The sequence below is a fragment of the Phaethon aethereus genome (assembly GCF_964289735.1).
Source record: "Phaethon aethereus genome assembly, chromosome: 3".
Taxonomy (NCBI): Eukaryota; Metazoa; Chordata; class Aves; order Phaethontiformes; family Phaethontidae; genus Phaethon; species Phaethon aethereus.
In genome coordinates this window covers 111,520,053-111,535,866 of record NC_138576.1, presented here as the reverse complement: position 1 = coordinate 111,535,866, position 15,814 = coordinate 111,520,053, and the positions used below count along the sequence as shown (strand labels likewise).

General features: G+C 41.7%; 1 protein-coding gene across 1 annotated transcript in view; it reads right to left on the bottom strand.

Moving 5' to 3' along the window:
• Window positions 1-15,814, bottom strand: part of ALK (ALK receptor tyrosine kinase) — a gene marked incomplete at its 3' end in the record, with an annotated part of 246,977 nt that overhangs the window by 11,687 nt on the left and 219,476 nt on the right. The window contains exons 13-22 of the mRNA XM_081998640.1: window positions 13,590-13,721; window positions 12,361-12,505; window positions 11,319-11,501; window positions 9,748-9,846; window positions 8,730-8,882; window positions 7,412-7,510; window positions 5,425-5,611; window positions 3,151-3,241; window positions 2,147-2,211; window positions 1,112-1,241 (exon numbers count right to left, since the gene is read on the bottom strand). Coding sequence (XP_081854766.1) covers window positions 1,112-1,241; window positions 2,147-2,211; window positions 3,151-3,241; window positions 5,425-5,611; window positions 7,412-7,510; window positions 8,730-8,882; window positions 9,748-9,846; window positions 11,319-11,501; window positions 12,361-12,505; window positions 13,590-13,721 — 1,284 coding nt within the window. The remainder of the gene's footprint in view (window positions 1-1,111; window positions 1,242-2,146; window positions 2,212-3,150; window positions 3,242-5,424; window positions 5,612-7,411; window positions 7,511-8,729; window positions 8,883-9,747; window positions 9,847-11,318; window positions 11,502-12,360; window positions 12,506-13,589; window positions 13,722-15,814) is intronic.

Genomic DNA, 15,814 nt, shown 5'->3' with positions numbered 1-15,814 from the left:
AGTTTTGAACACAGCACCTACTGGGCAGCATAACTGGCCCATGCCATTTTGCTCTCCATCAGGTGAGAGCAGAGCCCACATTGCAAAACATGAATTTCCCCATTCACCTACCACCAAGTTCAGCCCATTTGTATGAGCTAACAAGAACACCTCTAGGTGCTACAGAAAAGCAATCTCTGTTTATAAAGACTGCTTGCTCAGATTTCAAATATCTTGATTTTCTGGGTGTTTAGCCTTCTTACCCAGGCAGGAGCCACGTTACTGCAACCTATCCAAGATTGCGGTACTCCTGAGAAGCACAGAGCATTTTCTATGTCTGAAAACCAGATTGCAAAGAAAAAATACAAAGTCGATCTATTTCCAGATGCCTCGAGGAAGAATCTTATTTATATCTGTTAGAGCCAATTTGTGTCTCTCTTGTACTGATAAAATCCAGCATTTTGCCCTGTGTCAAAGAAATGTAGAGACAAAGTAGAAAGCTGGGCTCTGGTGCTAACTTTCAACATCTGGGTGCCTTTCTGATCTAGGGACTCGGAGCAAACTTTATTCTTCTGATATACTGATTCCTCTCTAGAAGTCATAATTTATTTCTCACACATTTCTGACTGACTGTCATTTCCTATTCAAAAACTTTAAAACTCTGGACTAAAGGTATTTGCTATTAGGTCAACAGCTCCAGGCTGGATCCTCTCCCTGCCTATGTCAAACTTGCACTGACAGATATCCAGAGAAATACAACTGATCAGCAGTTTAAATAACAGATTTGTCATTACTAACTCAAAACTTCCCCCCAACCCACATCCAGCTGGTGTGAGGAAAGTAAGAGTAGAGTTTAACTTTTTTTTTTAAACTTTGATTTTGTTCTTTCTTTAGATAGTATCTGCAATGCTATCTAGCAAAGTCCAGGGATGAGGCACCTCTGCATAACCCCAGCAGCATCTGTTTCCTATATATCTGTGTCCTGCCCCCACAGCGGTCTTCTAGCAACAGAAATTTTCTGACCGTCTAAAACACTGGGAAAGAGTAGCAGCATGGATCAGCTCTTTTATAGTTATGTATTTGCCTTGTGGCAGCAGCTTACTAAATAAAATTCAATTTTCTCTTTTCTTACCGGTCTAGGCCGTGTCTCTCTCAGGAACGATTTCAGGTCACCTCCAGCCATGAGTTCTAGCAGGATGAAACGAGGAAGTGCCTGCAAGCTCACCCCGATGCAGCGCACAATATTCTGGTGGTTGAACTTGCTGTGGAGACAGGGAGACTCAATTATGGAGCAACTTTGATCAAAAAGCACAACTGCAGAAAAGAATCAAAATGTTTTGCTGCAGGGAATGTTTTGTGGTTTGTGGTTTTTTTTTCCAGAAAGTAGCAAATCTCAAAGGTAGGATAACTGGATAAACTGGATAAAGCTAAAGTGCTACCACTGCACTCTGTGTCTGTCTGCATAAAACGAAGGTGGGGAAGGAGTGACTTTTGGCTGCTTTTCCTCTTCCTATATTCTGCATCCTTTTTGGGCTACAGCAAAATTTGTGGGCCATAGGAAGCAGGGAATATCTGATAACTGGGAAAAGTCTGTTTCTAATTTCCCTATCCAAGGGGGCAGAAATTGGCCTAGGGTAGAGTTGTTCCAAATAACATACTGACACAGGGATCTGCTTATGTAGGGGATATTCCTCAAGGTCTAGTCTCTAATACTTCCTTATTTCTCCAGACCTCAAATGTGACAGGAAACTATTTCTATGGATTCTAGGACTCAGTCTCTGACATGTGACATGAAAGCAGCATTAAGTCAATGCCATCTGTTAGTTTTGACTAGTCAAATCCAAACTCCTAAAGTTTGTTTTTACCTCATATCCTGATGTCTAAGAGAAATCAAAGGATCCTACTGTCAATTCTGGACCTAAAGATTTTCAGTTTGGATAACGAAAACCAGTGTGAACCCCCTTCAAAATTTAGCCCTTAATCATCTGATGCCTCTTCATTTATAAGAAGAATGGTAATGCCTATCCTCTCTATAATACTGGCAGCCACGCGCTAAAACTACTACATAAATGTGTTGCATGGACATCACCTCTTAAAGCATCTTTCTTCTTTACACTGCTGGGCTTTGCAAGCCAACACAAGTGCTGTTCATCTTATTCATACACACCTAATAATGAGAGCTTCCATGAGGAAGTCCAACTCATCTTGCTCTGAACACACTTCTGGCAATGTCTGGAAGAGAAGGAACAGGTTGACAAGGAGAAGATATTGAAACTTACAGATGTAGAACACCTGGCACAATCAAAAGCACTAACATTGTCTGCAGCAATCCTTGTTTCTCTAAAAGAAATCTCACTCTAAGGTAATAGCTAGACCATTACTCAACTAAACTGTGAAGCCTGTTGAAAGGTAAAGATCAGAACACAGGGCCCATCAAGGCCACTGTCACCCTGTTCCCAGCAAAGGAAGTAGCCCAGAGTGCACAGGGAACAGTGCTCAATATGTGGGACTCTGCTATATAGAGGATGAGGAATGAGACCACAGTTTCTGAGCTTTCTGACAGTTTAATACTCCTACCTCCCAGCAAGCCTGTGAACTATAACCAGCAGCAGGACCGTGCTGCTTTGTAACCTCTAGGAGAAAACAAGCTAGCTAGGCTGCTGAAGGCCTGGAGAACCCTACCAGGGTCTCTTAGGATTTAGCTTCACATCCAGTGCATATCCATCCTGTAATGGAGTGGTGAGATCCCTGGAAAACCAGCCAACTCCTACCTGCAGGCTCTTTGATGTATGTGCCAGCTGCTCTTGGCCCTGTAAAGACTTTTGGCCTCTGACTCATAGCCTTTGGACAGATTACCACACCAGGTGTAGCAAGTGGAGGATGCACAGAAGATGGATTTATTTCTCATACCTGCAGTCCACTGCAGCTGTATGGGAAATCTTCGCCTATTTACTACTTACAGACCTCTTTTAATAGTCTCACAAGCCCATATGCTACAAGCTGTACCATCACTATGATGGATTAAAGTGTTGCAACAGAGCAGCAACCTTTCTAGCCACATCCTTCGGTACTGTAGTAACGTTTAATTCATCTTCATTTTTATAATGCATTGGAACTCTTGGGTGAAAGGTGCATGAAAACCATCATGATAACTCATACACTGTCACTTACTTTCACGGCCACCTGCAAGGGAGTGGGGTCGCTGGGGATCCCTGCCACCTGACCTTCATATACCTCACCAAAGGCTCCGTGGCCCAAACCCCTGGACAGACCAGAGAAGACAAGAAGGTTTTACTACAGAGAACACACATTATAACACTGTGGTCACAGCTCACAGAATGGGCTTACAATTTTCATGGTAGTGAAACAGGGAGAATTGGATATTGACACTGACAATACCACTCCTCACACTATGCAGGGGACCAGACCTTGATGTGATCTTTCCTGGACCTACAATGTATTTAATTGGTAGGGAAAGCAATCCTCAGAAGTGAACAGACCCCAGTGAAATCAGGCTGCTGGCACTGCAGTGTGTAACAGATAGCACTCTTCTATGGCTTTGATGTTGGTGCTCTAGTGGTGGGTGCTCCATAACAGGTCAATAAAGATACGTCTTACGTCTTGGTGTTCCCATACCCTAAACACATTTAACAGTTCCCATAATGTTTATGCATCACCATTAAAGAAAACATTGAACAAGAAACAGGAAGCACAATGGTTCTCAAAGGACCTGAATTCTAAACCAAGTATCTTTTCCTGATTTATTTTGTGATTCTGGGTAAGTACCTTAGCCAGTAAATGGTGATGATAGTGCTTTGTAAAGCACTCAGTTCTAGGCATTCATGCTGAGAATAATTTCTGGCACTGATCGTATTATGAAATTTACAGTTTTATTTTGAATAAGGGTAAAAGAAAAAGAGAAAGTAATTAATCACAAACAGTCTTTGTGATAGAGATTTTGCATACCTGTCTATTCAGTCACCACTCGCTTAACATTAAGTCAACTGGTACAATAGCTATACCACATAGGAGGCATGTCATAATGACATAGTGAACGCTGCCAGAGAATGAGGCTGCATTCAAGATCCTGAGTCCCTCTTAACCCTGCATGGGCTGCCCACTGGGCAGTAGTAATTTGAGCCTCTAAAAGACTTTCCTGCATCTTTCCTGGTAGAGCCAGGCATGGCCTGAAAGCTGTACTGATTCTGTTCTCTGGTCTATCAGTAGACTGGTTTTGCATGGGCTGTTGCCCTCCTGTCTGTTCAAACAGGTACTGCTAAGGGCAGTCTGCTCTGTTGTTACATAAGGTCTGTGTAGTTTTGCCAGGATAAAGACCAGTCTAGGTAGTGAAATCACAGTGAGGACTTGCATTGCCTGTGACTCAAACAATTCTTTTAATAAAATTTTGCAGGTACCAGCTTGAGACACTATTCTTGGCTATGTGTGACCAACTTATTACAAGCTGAGCGTATAAAACAGATCTCTACAGCTCATAACTGACCCTCCTCCCAAAAAGCCCACCTTCCCTGCCCTTATCAAGTCCCAGCTGTATCCTCTGCTCTCTGCAGCTTGCCACACTTCAAAAATCCTTTCAGAGCCCAAGTGACAAAGGCAGCAGCAGCACAGGGTACACTGGAAACTTCCAGATGCAGTCCAGCAAGGTGTGCAGGTAAGGGGGGATGAGATAAGAGACAGAAAAACATTGCAGACTGCATGGACTGCAATCATCTTTTTTAGCACCATAAGCTCCCTAGTCTTCCAAGCTCTCCGGTTCTTGGCTTTTTGCATAAAACTGCATGGTACCAGGGTAACGTCACATTCACAGGTGTCATGCACTGTATCCTGCAGTAGAGCAAGGTAGGAAAGAACTCCTGAATTTTCAAGTTTTTTCTTAAGAGACTAATTAAAGTTATTTAATTACTTCTAATTACTATTAGAAATTCTGATCTAGACATGACTTATCCTGTTGGCTTCATATTCCCGTCTTTTTAACAGTGTCTGGCAGTCTCAAACCCATGCTTTTCCTGCTATTGTACTTAAGGATGTCATTGTCTTTACTAAAGATCCCATCAAAGACTTTAAAAGAGCCTCCTACAAGCCTCAGCCTTCCCAGTATTTCATTAGTTAACACTGGAAATGGGCCATTCATTGCACAGTCTGCAGAGATGTGTCTGAATTACTGGTGATGACTTTTCAGTTCCTCTCATAATCCCAGAAGATTAACACTGCACCTGTAAAAGGTCAAGGAGACTGCTGAAACATAGTGCCCTCCACACAAGCCTAACTACTGCAGCTTTACATCTTCTTATGAAATGGAGCATGAGTCTAAAAGTGCATGAGAATTTGTACATGCCTGCACAAAGACATGAGTTCACACCTGTGTAAGACAGCCAGCATACACTGAGTGTACAGTGTAAAGCATGGGGAAGGCAAAGATGAATTTACCGGATGAGGGAGATGTTTTTTCGAGGCACCTCTTTGAGGTCACTAATGGATGTGGTCTTTCCTGCAAAGCAGTAGTTGGGATTGTAGTCTGTCATGATAGTGGAGGTACGCAGTTTGCTCAGTTTATATTCTGGGCTCTGTAACTCCATCTGCATGGCTTGTAGCTCCTGGTGCTTCCGACGATATACTAAATATGGAGAACACAGTAAACCAGAGACACAGATTGACTTTGGAACAGGACAGCAGCTGTGCAGCACGTCTCACTGGAATTTGTTGTGTGGCCAAATTTCAGTGAATCAAAACAGACAGTGACACTGTCATATTTCTGTACATCAAATAATTACAGATAGAAAATGGAACCTGAAGTTATCCAGGAACCTTTAATTTGCACATCTTATAAAGAAACAGGCTTGCTCATGACCTGTTTGGAAGAAGTAAAATGAATTTCACTTGCAGAGATCTCTGATTTCACAGTTCTGAGGCTTTTGTTTTGTTCTATTTAGTTTAATTGGAGCTTCCAAGTATGAGTCCAGTTCCAAACTTGAGGGAGTTGGGGTATAACCAACTTTCCTAAACCACATAGAAGTAACTAAAATCTGAAATTAATTATTACATCATATTGTTCAAAAAGAATAGACTAAACTGTTACCTCAAATTATTACATCATATTGTTCAAAAAGAATAGACTAAACTGTTACCTCAGAATAACACATTGTATATAAAACTCGCTCATTTTGCAAAACTGCCTCTGTTTCTAAACAAGAGACCTGGACTAAATTTGGAATCAGCTTATAGTAGTGTTATATTCCTTGAATATTTTCACTGATATTTCTGAAACATCATTAGAGATCACACCTTGAAAGAAGACATCCTGTGGATACTCCTTGAAATAGTAATTGATATTGCAGTATTTTTTTCAAAGCAAGATGCCAATCGTGAGCAGGTTAAATCACTGTTACCCTTATTATTGATTTCTGTGGGAGCTGGATTGAGCCCAAAGACTGTGACGGTAATAGCTATTGCATCTTCTCCAGCAGATGCTGCTCAGGGGAAGAATTTAAGGGGTAAACATGCACTCGCAAAGGCAGACAGATGTAATGACCTATCCACAAACCCTTTCTCTCCTCCATTTTCCTCCTCATTGCTTTTCTCTGATTTTTTAAATCGCTGCTCTTTCCTGAGATGGCAGTGATAGGCTAGTTGGATGGAAAGAGGATTACTGTTCCACTCCCTGAGAAGTAATTTGTAATTTTAAAGGGGTACTGTCAGGACAGAAATCATACATGTAGGACCATGTGTGTGCAACTGATAACTCCTGAAATTCTTAAAACTGAAACAGCTGCGCAAATCTAATTTAATAGCTGCCATTTGCTGCTCTGTGTACATCCCTCCCCTGTCCCAGACTATATACAGTGTGGACAAAGAAAGGTGGCAGAGCTGTGGTTTGAATCCCTAGCTGCTTTTCACTGATTCAAATCTATTCTGCTTGCAATCAAATGCAGGTTAGCTATTGTTTAAAATAAGAAAACGAAAAGGTGAAAAATACCTTTTAGAATTTCAAATAAAGATGCCAAGAATGCCCACATTCTGCAAAGTAACAGTTTGTAAAAGGGCACCTATGTGAGAATTTCAAGCTTAAAAGTCATACGTTAAGAGGCTATAGGCACAAAAATAAAGAAGTTTGCTTTTAAGCATTAAGCACCACAGCTCTCACAAAACCAGTGGCAGCTGTGTTCTTGCAGCTTTACACTACCACACAAGTAATAATGTCTCTTTCGAGATGCAGTCAGTAACTGAAACCTCCTCAAATTGGTCACTGTGGTTAGAAATAAATACTGAAATCTGAAGTTTAAGGCGTGTGTGTGGGAAGGTGTCATTAAATACAGCAGTAGCTAAAAACCTGAATCCTTTTGCCTCCCAGGGCCCAATTATTCCTGTTTCGTATCCAGCCCTCATATGAAAATATCTTTTAAAGAGAAACACTCACCTATCATGATTCCTGAAAAAGCCAAAATTAAAGCAGCCACCAATGCTGAAGTCACTACAGACAAGACCAAGGAAAGAGGGAGATGAACCACTGGCTCAGCTGTAACAGAGGCAGAAGAAGGAATTACATGTTTAAAATGGTCTTCCAGCAGCCACTTCTCTGCAGACAGATTTTTCTGCTCTTCTTTCCATTTACTCGTCTGTTGCTCCTATAGTATAGAAGCAACCTCTGACATGATCAGTTCTCAAGTTCTATGACCCTTAATACCTCATTGTTTAATTTTTTTCAATTAATATCAAGCAATTTAAACAGATTGTTTGCTATCAACGAATTAACTTGTGCACTCCTGGGTTTTCATATCAAGACTATAAAAACCAGGGGCAGAAGGTTGAGGAGGTAGAAAGAACATTACATTACCAGGGTTAAAGTGCTTCTATCGGTGCCAAATCACAGCAAAAGCAGAAGGAAGACTGCAATATATCATCTCCTAAATGCATCTAATCCAGGCAGAAAAACCTGGTAACAGTAAGTGTAGTACAAAGTATTCCATAGCTGCATCCTCATTTGGGACCACAAGGCATTTAGTGACCGTCTATTAAGGTTTTCTTTTGCCCTGGCAAAATGATCTTGCTTTTTATGCATTTTACAGATAGGAATGGTAAAAATATAGAACAATTTTCCCATGCCAGTGACAAAGCTGGGACCAGGATCCTGAAACCCTGGAGTCACTTGCTCTAACTGCAGGGCAAGAATATGAAGGAAACCTAGTCATGGAGCTCTGAGCACTTGGTTTTTCAAGTAAGGCAAGTACAGGCACTGTCTTTAGTTTTCCTCAGAGATCTCACACAGAATTTCTAATAGAATCTGCACCTGCACCTTATATGTCCAAATCCACAGGAATTATATTCTTCTTCACCTTGTACATTTTTTGGTTCTTAAGAGGACTGACCTGGAATTTAAGTTTAGCTGCAAAATTCTTTCAGTGAGAAAATTTTTATGATTTCAGAGCAGAATGTGAGCATCAGCACAACCAGGTGCAACCTTTGACTCTCCTCAGTGCTGCCCAGTATGCCAAACATATACTGTAAAGCAAACCAGCAATGCTGCTCTGTGCACCATTCCTCAGCATTGATTTGTCTATATCCCAGCAAAATATCCCTGCAGCATATACCAGCAGGAAAGAAGGTAACATTCAACAGAAACCAGTTTTAAGAAAGAGCAGATAATACTTTCAGGATGTCTTACAGTCCAAACTACAGATTTTTGCCATGCATTTTCTGTTTCACATGCTAGCAGCCTACCCCCTACACGTACTTACCTATGCAAGACACACCATCCTCAGCCAGCTCTGTGCCTGGCTCACAAAAGCAAATGACTTTTTGAGTCTCAAGATCAACACGGCACTCGTCCATCTCACAGTGACTGCAGTTAAGATGCAGCCTAATATCCACCTCTCCGTGCCCCTCTGTCACTAGGGAGTGGATGAAAGAAGCCAAGTTAATTACCATAAAGATAATTCATATTATTCCCTTGGGTACTAACAGAAACAGGGGACATGGTGGTCACAGTTGCCAGATGTGGCAGAGCGGGCCCCATCTAACAAAATGATTTCTCCCCACCTCCCATAGCTCCTGCACTTTTCTCATGTAGAAAATAACATCCAGCTAAATTAGCCCCACTGCAGCTGAGGTACACTGGCTCTCTGAGCAGATAGTCCTACCAGGTTAGCAAGGAGGCTGCTGCTGAGCCCCAGGGAAACCTGCCCTTTCAGCAGTCCATGGAGCTCACCCTTTTCTTTCCTGGCCTTTACTCCCTCTGAGATCAGACACTGCAATATTTTAAAAACTTTCTGTCTCAATCTATCAGGCCAGAGTGCATCTGTATTTGAAAACACTTCTGGTTGTTCTAAAGCAAACATTTTTTTGGACAGCACTGCACTGTTTTCTCTAGAAAATCCCTGGTCCAACCTGGATACTTTGCTGAGGGATGCTTAAAGGAACATGTTTGTTAGTGAATAGTCAGGTGCTTTGTCCATTTCTTTCCTAAATTATCTGAACTATGAGGTTCTGTTACCATTTTCATTAGCCAAAATTATTCTACAGGTGGTAGACTATATTGTTGAGAAGTGTTTTTCAATAGCCTTGATGTTCTCTCCACCTGCTTTCTTCCTGCTACTTCTGTTTATTCTCCACTGGACTTCGTTATGCTATCTTTCTGCCTCCTCATGTTCATGGTGACACTAAGCTGTAACCAAAGGGTTGTAAAGTTTCCTACAGATGTAAGCTATTCTTAGCATGAAATAAACCCACTAGAAGACTTCTGACCAATAGGAATACCTTTAAGTGCTGGAGTGTATAAAGTACCAGTTGGATTAATAAAGGACACACCATCCTCCCCATCCATCTCTGGGTCATTGTCCACTGCAGCATTGCCACCTATGTCAAACCAGAAGTTACTTTAACATACTAAGGCTCATTGGCACTAAAATACAGATAAGCATTGCAACATGCATGACTTCAGCATACTTAGGGAGGCATCCAAATGAGAAAAGAGAATAAATCGAAGTGTTTAACATATAGGGAACACTTAGTGAGTTGTGGCATAAACCACTGGTCTTTTATCTCTAGAACTTCAATTTAATAGCAGCAGCTTGTGACAATCAATTTCTTAGCTCCGTTTTAGGCAGACCATTGCAAACTAAGGCACAAACTCCATCTTTAACCATTTGGATGCTGTGAAATATATAAGCCCTTCTTAAAATTAATGTGTCCAAGAGACTGGAAAACACCAGTACTCAAGGGCTTGATCAGTACCCTTGCTCATCAAGTTATGTACTGTGTCAGCAGAAGGAATGAATAATCTGATATCCTTCCTCTCCTTTGCACCCTGAAAGCAGGGTGGTCCACCAGGAGTGGGGACTTGAAGGAGTGTTTGAGTTGCTCATTTGTGCTTGGGCATATAGATCATATAGGAGCGAAGTATGGGCAATACATATTAGAAACACAGTACAGGCCATGTATTTAGTACTACAAGCATGCAAAGATTCCCCCACCCCAAGCAAAAATGTTTTTTCCTCTTTAACCATCTTCAGGAAAATAAAATGATGTAATGTGAGGCATTCTGTTGGAAAAAGAAGCATTACACAGTAACATTGGTACAAAACATGCACTTAAATTCATTACTTCCTCTCAGGATTTCTAGTCTATCATACACTTGATTTAAGCTGTGGAGAACCTGGGGTTAAAAAGTCCACCACAGTGCAGATGGCTGAAAAACTATGTGGCCCAGGAGATTATGGGTTAGTAGAGATCTTGAATCTGGCCCACACCAGTTATAATCAACATAATGCCATCTGACAGCTGTCCTGAGACCTGCAGCACATGAAATTAGCTCCTTGTTGACTAAAGTCAACACCATTGTCGTTATTAAGAGGGGTCCTGGCTGGCAGCCTGAGCCTCTGCCCCCAGAGACCACCTGCACAGGACCAAGGCCCACTCATAGAAGGGCAGGGTAGAAGAAGCTGCGTCTTTTCCCCTGGTGTAAAGCCTGGCTGCCAGTCTCCAGGACCAGAGTCCTCAAAACACAAGTACTGGTAACAGGAGCACATAGCCTGTGGCTCCTCCTTCTTCAGCACTATAACCCCAAAATGGAAGGCTCAAGAATCACAGCAGGATCTTGATGACACATTTTGCAGAGTGCAAAGCCAGGATTACAGCTGAAGGACTGACATCTGGCTATTTGCTCAAAGACTAAATACCATACATTCATCTAGAGCTAAAAAGGCAACACACAGACATACTAGTACATAACAGTCAAATATGCTAGCTACAGAATTATCTATCAGTGTTTTGCTGATCATTAGCACTAAAGGAGGGGAAGGGACACCTTGAACACGAAGCCACTTTACCTATATATCCTCCGCCTCCTCCACCTGAGGAGCACCCCCCTCCACCCCCTCCGAAACCCCCTCTTGTCTCCCACCCCCACTTCTTCATGGCCTGGGGGCAGGATCTTCCTCCAGTAGCACCTTCCAGCAAGGATTTTCCTGACCACAGGAAGGAAGTGTTATCATTCCAGCCACCTCCACCACCTGCAGTTAAGAGAAAATAAAAGGCACAGGTAGGGGTTATTTTTGTGTAAAAAACAATGCAGGGATCTGGAGAAGAAGCATTCCTATAAAGCACCTCAGCTGAAAGTAAGAATCTCAAGCCTTGGTTAGAAGAGGGGATGTGTTTGCTACGCAGTGCTATAGTGGCCTTTCTGTAAGACCATGTTAATCGTCTGCACCCCTTTTCACCTACCATACAAGGACAAGTATTTTCTATGGAAAATGTAAAAAGAGATCCCTGCCTACTCCCCAACCACTTGTTTCTGGCTTACAGAGCCTTCCCCTTCTCTTTGCAAAAAATACTTTTGAAAAAACCCTATGTCAGTTTTGAAGTGGAACAAAAGGAATTCAGTGAAAGGGATGTGAAAACATGTTCAATCCCCGCTCTAAATACAACATACTCACCAGTGACTCACTTTCAGCTCTGCTGGTTGTTCAGTCCAAGGTCTCTTCACAGAGACTTCTAGCCAGGGTGCAATTATGCTCTTTCTGCATAAGCCAGGGAGACTGTGAGCATGTCTACACAGCACAAAACAGTGCAGGGAGCAGGATGGCCACACTGACACAGCAAACTGCCACATCAAAAATCAAACAACTTTGCTTATGAGAGGTACTACATTATTTTGGGAGAATGTTGCCATTGCTACTGCTATACCATCTCTGATACCCTTATTTAGGCCAAGTATCCTGCACTGTGGGCACATCTTATATGGATCTGCTATACTTCCATGTTCCCCCTGAACTGTGTCTTCATGAGTTTTGCATCATCTCCTTGTGAGGAGGAATCTGGGAGTACCATATATTCATAGAAGTTTTCTTAAAAAGAATACATTTTCCTTACCTGCAGCTCCTGAATTTCCATTTAACCCTGGAATAGAGGAATCATTCTCCAGCCTTTCTGGATGAAATGTGTCTGTTTTGGCCCTGTAAGCCCTGCCACCACCTCCTGCTGCAATTATCAAGGGGACTGGTTCTCCATTCTCCATCTTAACAAATTCAGAAATAAAGGCAGTGTTCAAACTGAGTCAGACATGCAAATGTAAATTCAACCACATGCTAGTTACTGCATGTTGCAATAAGCAGGCACTTAGGATGGCTCAGCACTACAAAGTACCATTGCATTATTTATGCACTCACATCCAAAAGACTAATGAATAGCACTAGTCCTACCAAGTTCTGCAACAGAGAACAGTGGCATCAGCAGCTCTATGAATTGCACCTACAGTGCTGATGGCTCTTAGAAAGCTTGTAATGTTACCATGTGATGACTTTCATCATATTAAACAGCTAAGGAGCACTGCTTTATATAGTGCAATGTAGTGTAGGTAGAGGACTGCTACACTGGAAACTGTCTGAGCATGCAGAGGTATGTAGAATTACGTAGAAGGTGGGTGATGGAAACATACTGTTGATGCCTGAAACTGGTGTTTGGAATGAGTACTGTCTCAGCTAGTACTTGACAGAAAAGTTCAGTGGCCCCTAGCTATAGGGTTGTCAATAGAAAACATACAGGCTATCCTCAACTTTTCTTGACATAGGGCAATGGTTGAGTCACCATCCCTGGAGGTATTTAAAAGACATGTAGATGTGGTGCTTAGCAACATGGCTTAGTGGTGGACCTGGCAGTTCTAGGTTAACAGTTGGACTCAATGATCTTAAAGGTCTTTTCCAATCTAAATGATTCTATGATTCCAAATGTGTAGCTAAAGTCTAATGTTCTATAATGATATATTTGAATCAAGTCCTGTGGAATTCGTCCTTTGCTGTAGAATTATGCTTCAGCATCTCAGCCTGCATTGAAAAAAAACCAATTCAAACTATTATGTTAGCAAAGGAAACTCCAAGCCACTGAAGCAAGTGTGGCCATACTGCATAGCAGTTCGAAGAAGTGTGAAGGGCCAACTCAGCTCACTACAGCTATCAGCTGGAAATGAAGGATACCCAGCACTCACTTTGTGGACCCTTGCCCAGAGGTGTATAAAGGGTTGTCAGATATTTCAGGCTGCGATACTAGAGGCAAGTGGCAGGATGTGTTCATGCTGGAGGTGCATGAGGACTATGTTTCCATACCTTAAATATGTAAGTTGCGCCTCCCCCGCCTCCACCTCCTCCTGCCCATTCATTGACACTTCTATTCACACGTATCTCTTCTTCAATCACATTGTTCTCTCCAATGCAGACTTTCTGTATAACATCATTAGTCTGCAAACAGAAGACCAGATCTGAATTCTGGTAAAAAATCTCCATATCCTTGTACATCACAGGTCTTGTGGACCCTTCACCCTCCCAAACGAATAAATTGTCCTCCTGTGAAACTACATAAGTAGAAGCAAGTGAATGCTCTTCTAGAAGAATCTTGCTTTTTGCTTCATTTTAATTGAATTATTTTGAAGCAAGCTCAGTGCTGGTATCTATTACCATGTAAAACAGCTCCATAAACTTTTAACATAGAACATGTAGCAGAATTTACTGCAAATACTTCCCAGCATTAACTACCTGTATTTCACAAGTGAGGGAAGGGAGTAACTCAGCAATGATGTGACTTGCCCCATGTCATGCAACAGCCAAATGGCAGAGATATAGAGAGAACCCAAGTTTCTTTACTCCTCCCCTATTGGTTGGGGACCAGGCAGCCACCATGCACCAATCCAGAACTAAGGTGTATTGGTGGCTCACATAGATGTACCAGAGCTACCTTTAACCTAGGTAGTCATAGCATGGACAGTAGCAATGAACTCAGCATAGACTAGCCACCTAATATTTATCTAGACTTCCAAGCAAGTTTTGATGTTTATCTGACATTTATGCTGTAGCAGCAATTTTACTGTAATTACCAGTGCTAGCTAGTTCAAAGCCGACCAAAACAGCTGCAGTCCCACCTTTGATTGCAGCGTTGACCTGATGGTAAAGAAAATGACTCGCTAAAGAGTCCATATTTCCTACTTAGCATTTTTTTCCCCTCCACCAATTAGTATCAAATGTAATGAACCATCTTCACTAGGCAAATCGCTGAATTCACTGATTTCAAATACAACTTTAAACCATCATTTATAAGTACTTCTGGACTATGACCTAAGAGAGGTAATTGCTGCTTTGATTTTAAATTGGAGCACTAAAGTGCATGGCAAGCAGGACTCTGCTGTGAGTATCTGTAAGTTGCAAGCTTTGCTTCTAGCTTATTTTATACATTCAATCTCAGTAACACCATCTTATTATGCACACTGAACTCACTAAGTCAACAACACTTCAAGGGAAAAATGCACAGTTATTATAGTGGGATTGACCTTCTGCTTCGTTCTACTTTCATGTATGTGTTTTCTTTTGAAAGAGGAACCTGATAAAAGCATCTTCAAGTTACAAATTATTCTGTTGACCACAAAATGTGTCCTAGGTTGTGCCAGGGAATGAATGGCATCCATTTTGTGTGTGCAGACTTGCCAATGGAACTAAACAATCCTCCTTTCCCTAGTCTTCCCTCTCCTTAATTGATTTGGAGTTGGGTGGGGATGATTAATAAAATGACAAAGTCAATGACCCAAAGGAACCACTAGATTACAATTGAATTGAAAAAAAAAAATCCTTCATGGCAAAGACATAACTGATTACAATCCAATCTAGTAAAAGTCCCTTCTACAAGTCAATGCAATCTCTTTGCCTCAATGAAAGAATTACATTAGCACTCAATAAATTCTCACTAAGATTACAGTGGCCTGCAGTTTAATGAGTCCATATATTACACTCAGCTGGAATGCCCTAGTTATAGATGTTAGATGGAAGTTTGAGTTAGGGCATTTCTCATTTCAAAGAGGCTTCATATTAATGGTTTGTTTGTAGGTATGTATAACTCCAGTTTTAACATTATTTACTTCAGCACCCAGCCCTGAGAACCCCTCTTTCTTGCCTACATCCGTCAACCTTTCTCTGCTGTAACAGACTGCTAAGCTTTCATCTCTTGGATGCCAGCCGTTAACAGTTGAGAAATGCACAGCAGTTAAATGTCCAGCTCAAACCCGTAGGTGAAATTTCATCAGATAGTGCTTAGTTTCCTCCATAAGAATCTCCTATTCCCTCATCCTCCAAAGAATACTAAAGAATTAATAGATTATTGTGCCTGCAAATGGTGGAAGTTGCACCTTCCTGTCAAGGCATTTGCAGCAATGATTGGTTAGTAACCCAAAATTCAGGACTGACCCAGCAGTGATTGTCTCTCCCATTCCCATACAGAGAATAACCAAACAGGCCTTGTGAGGTGGGTGACTCCAGAGTTGCAGAGTACTATGAAAATGGTGGGGCTG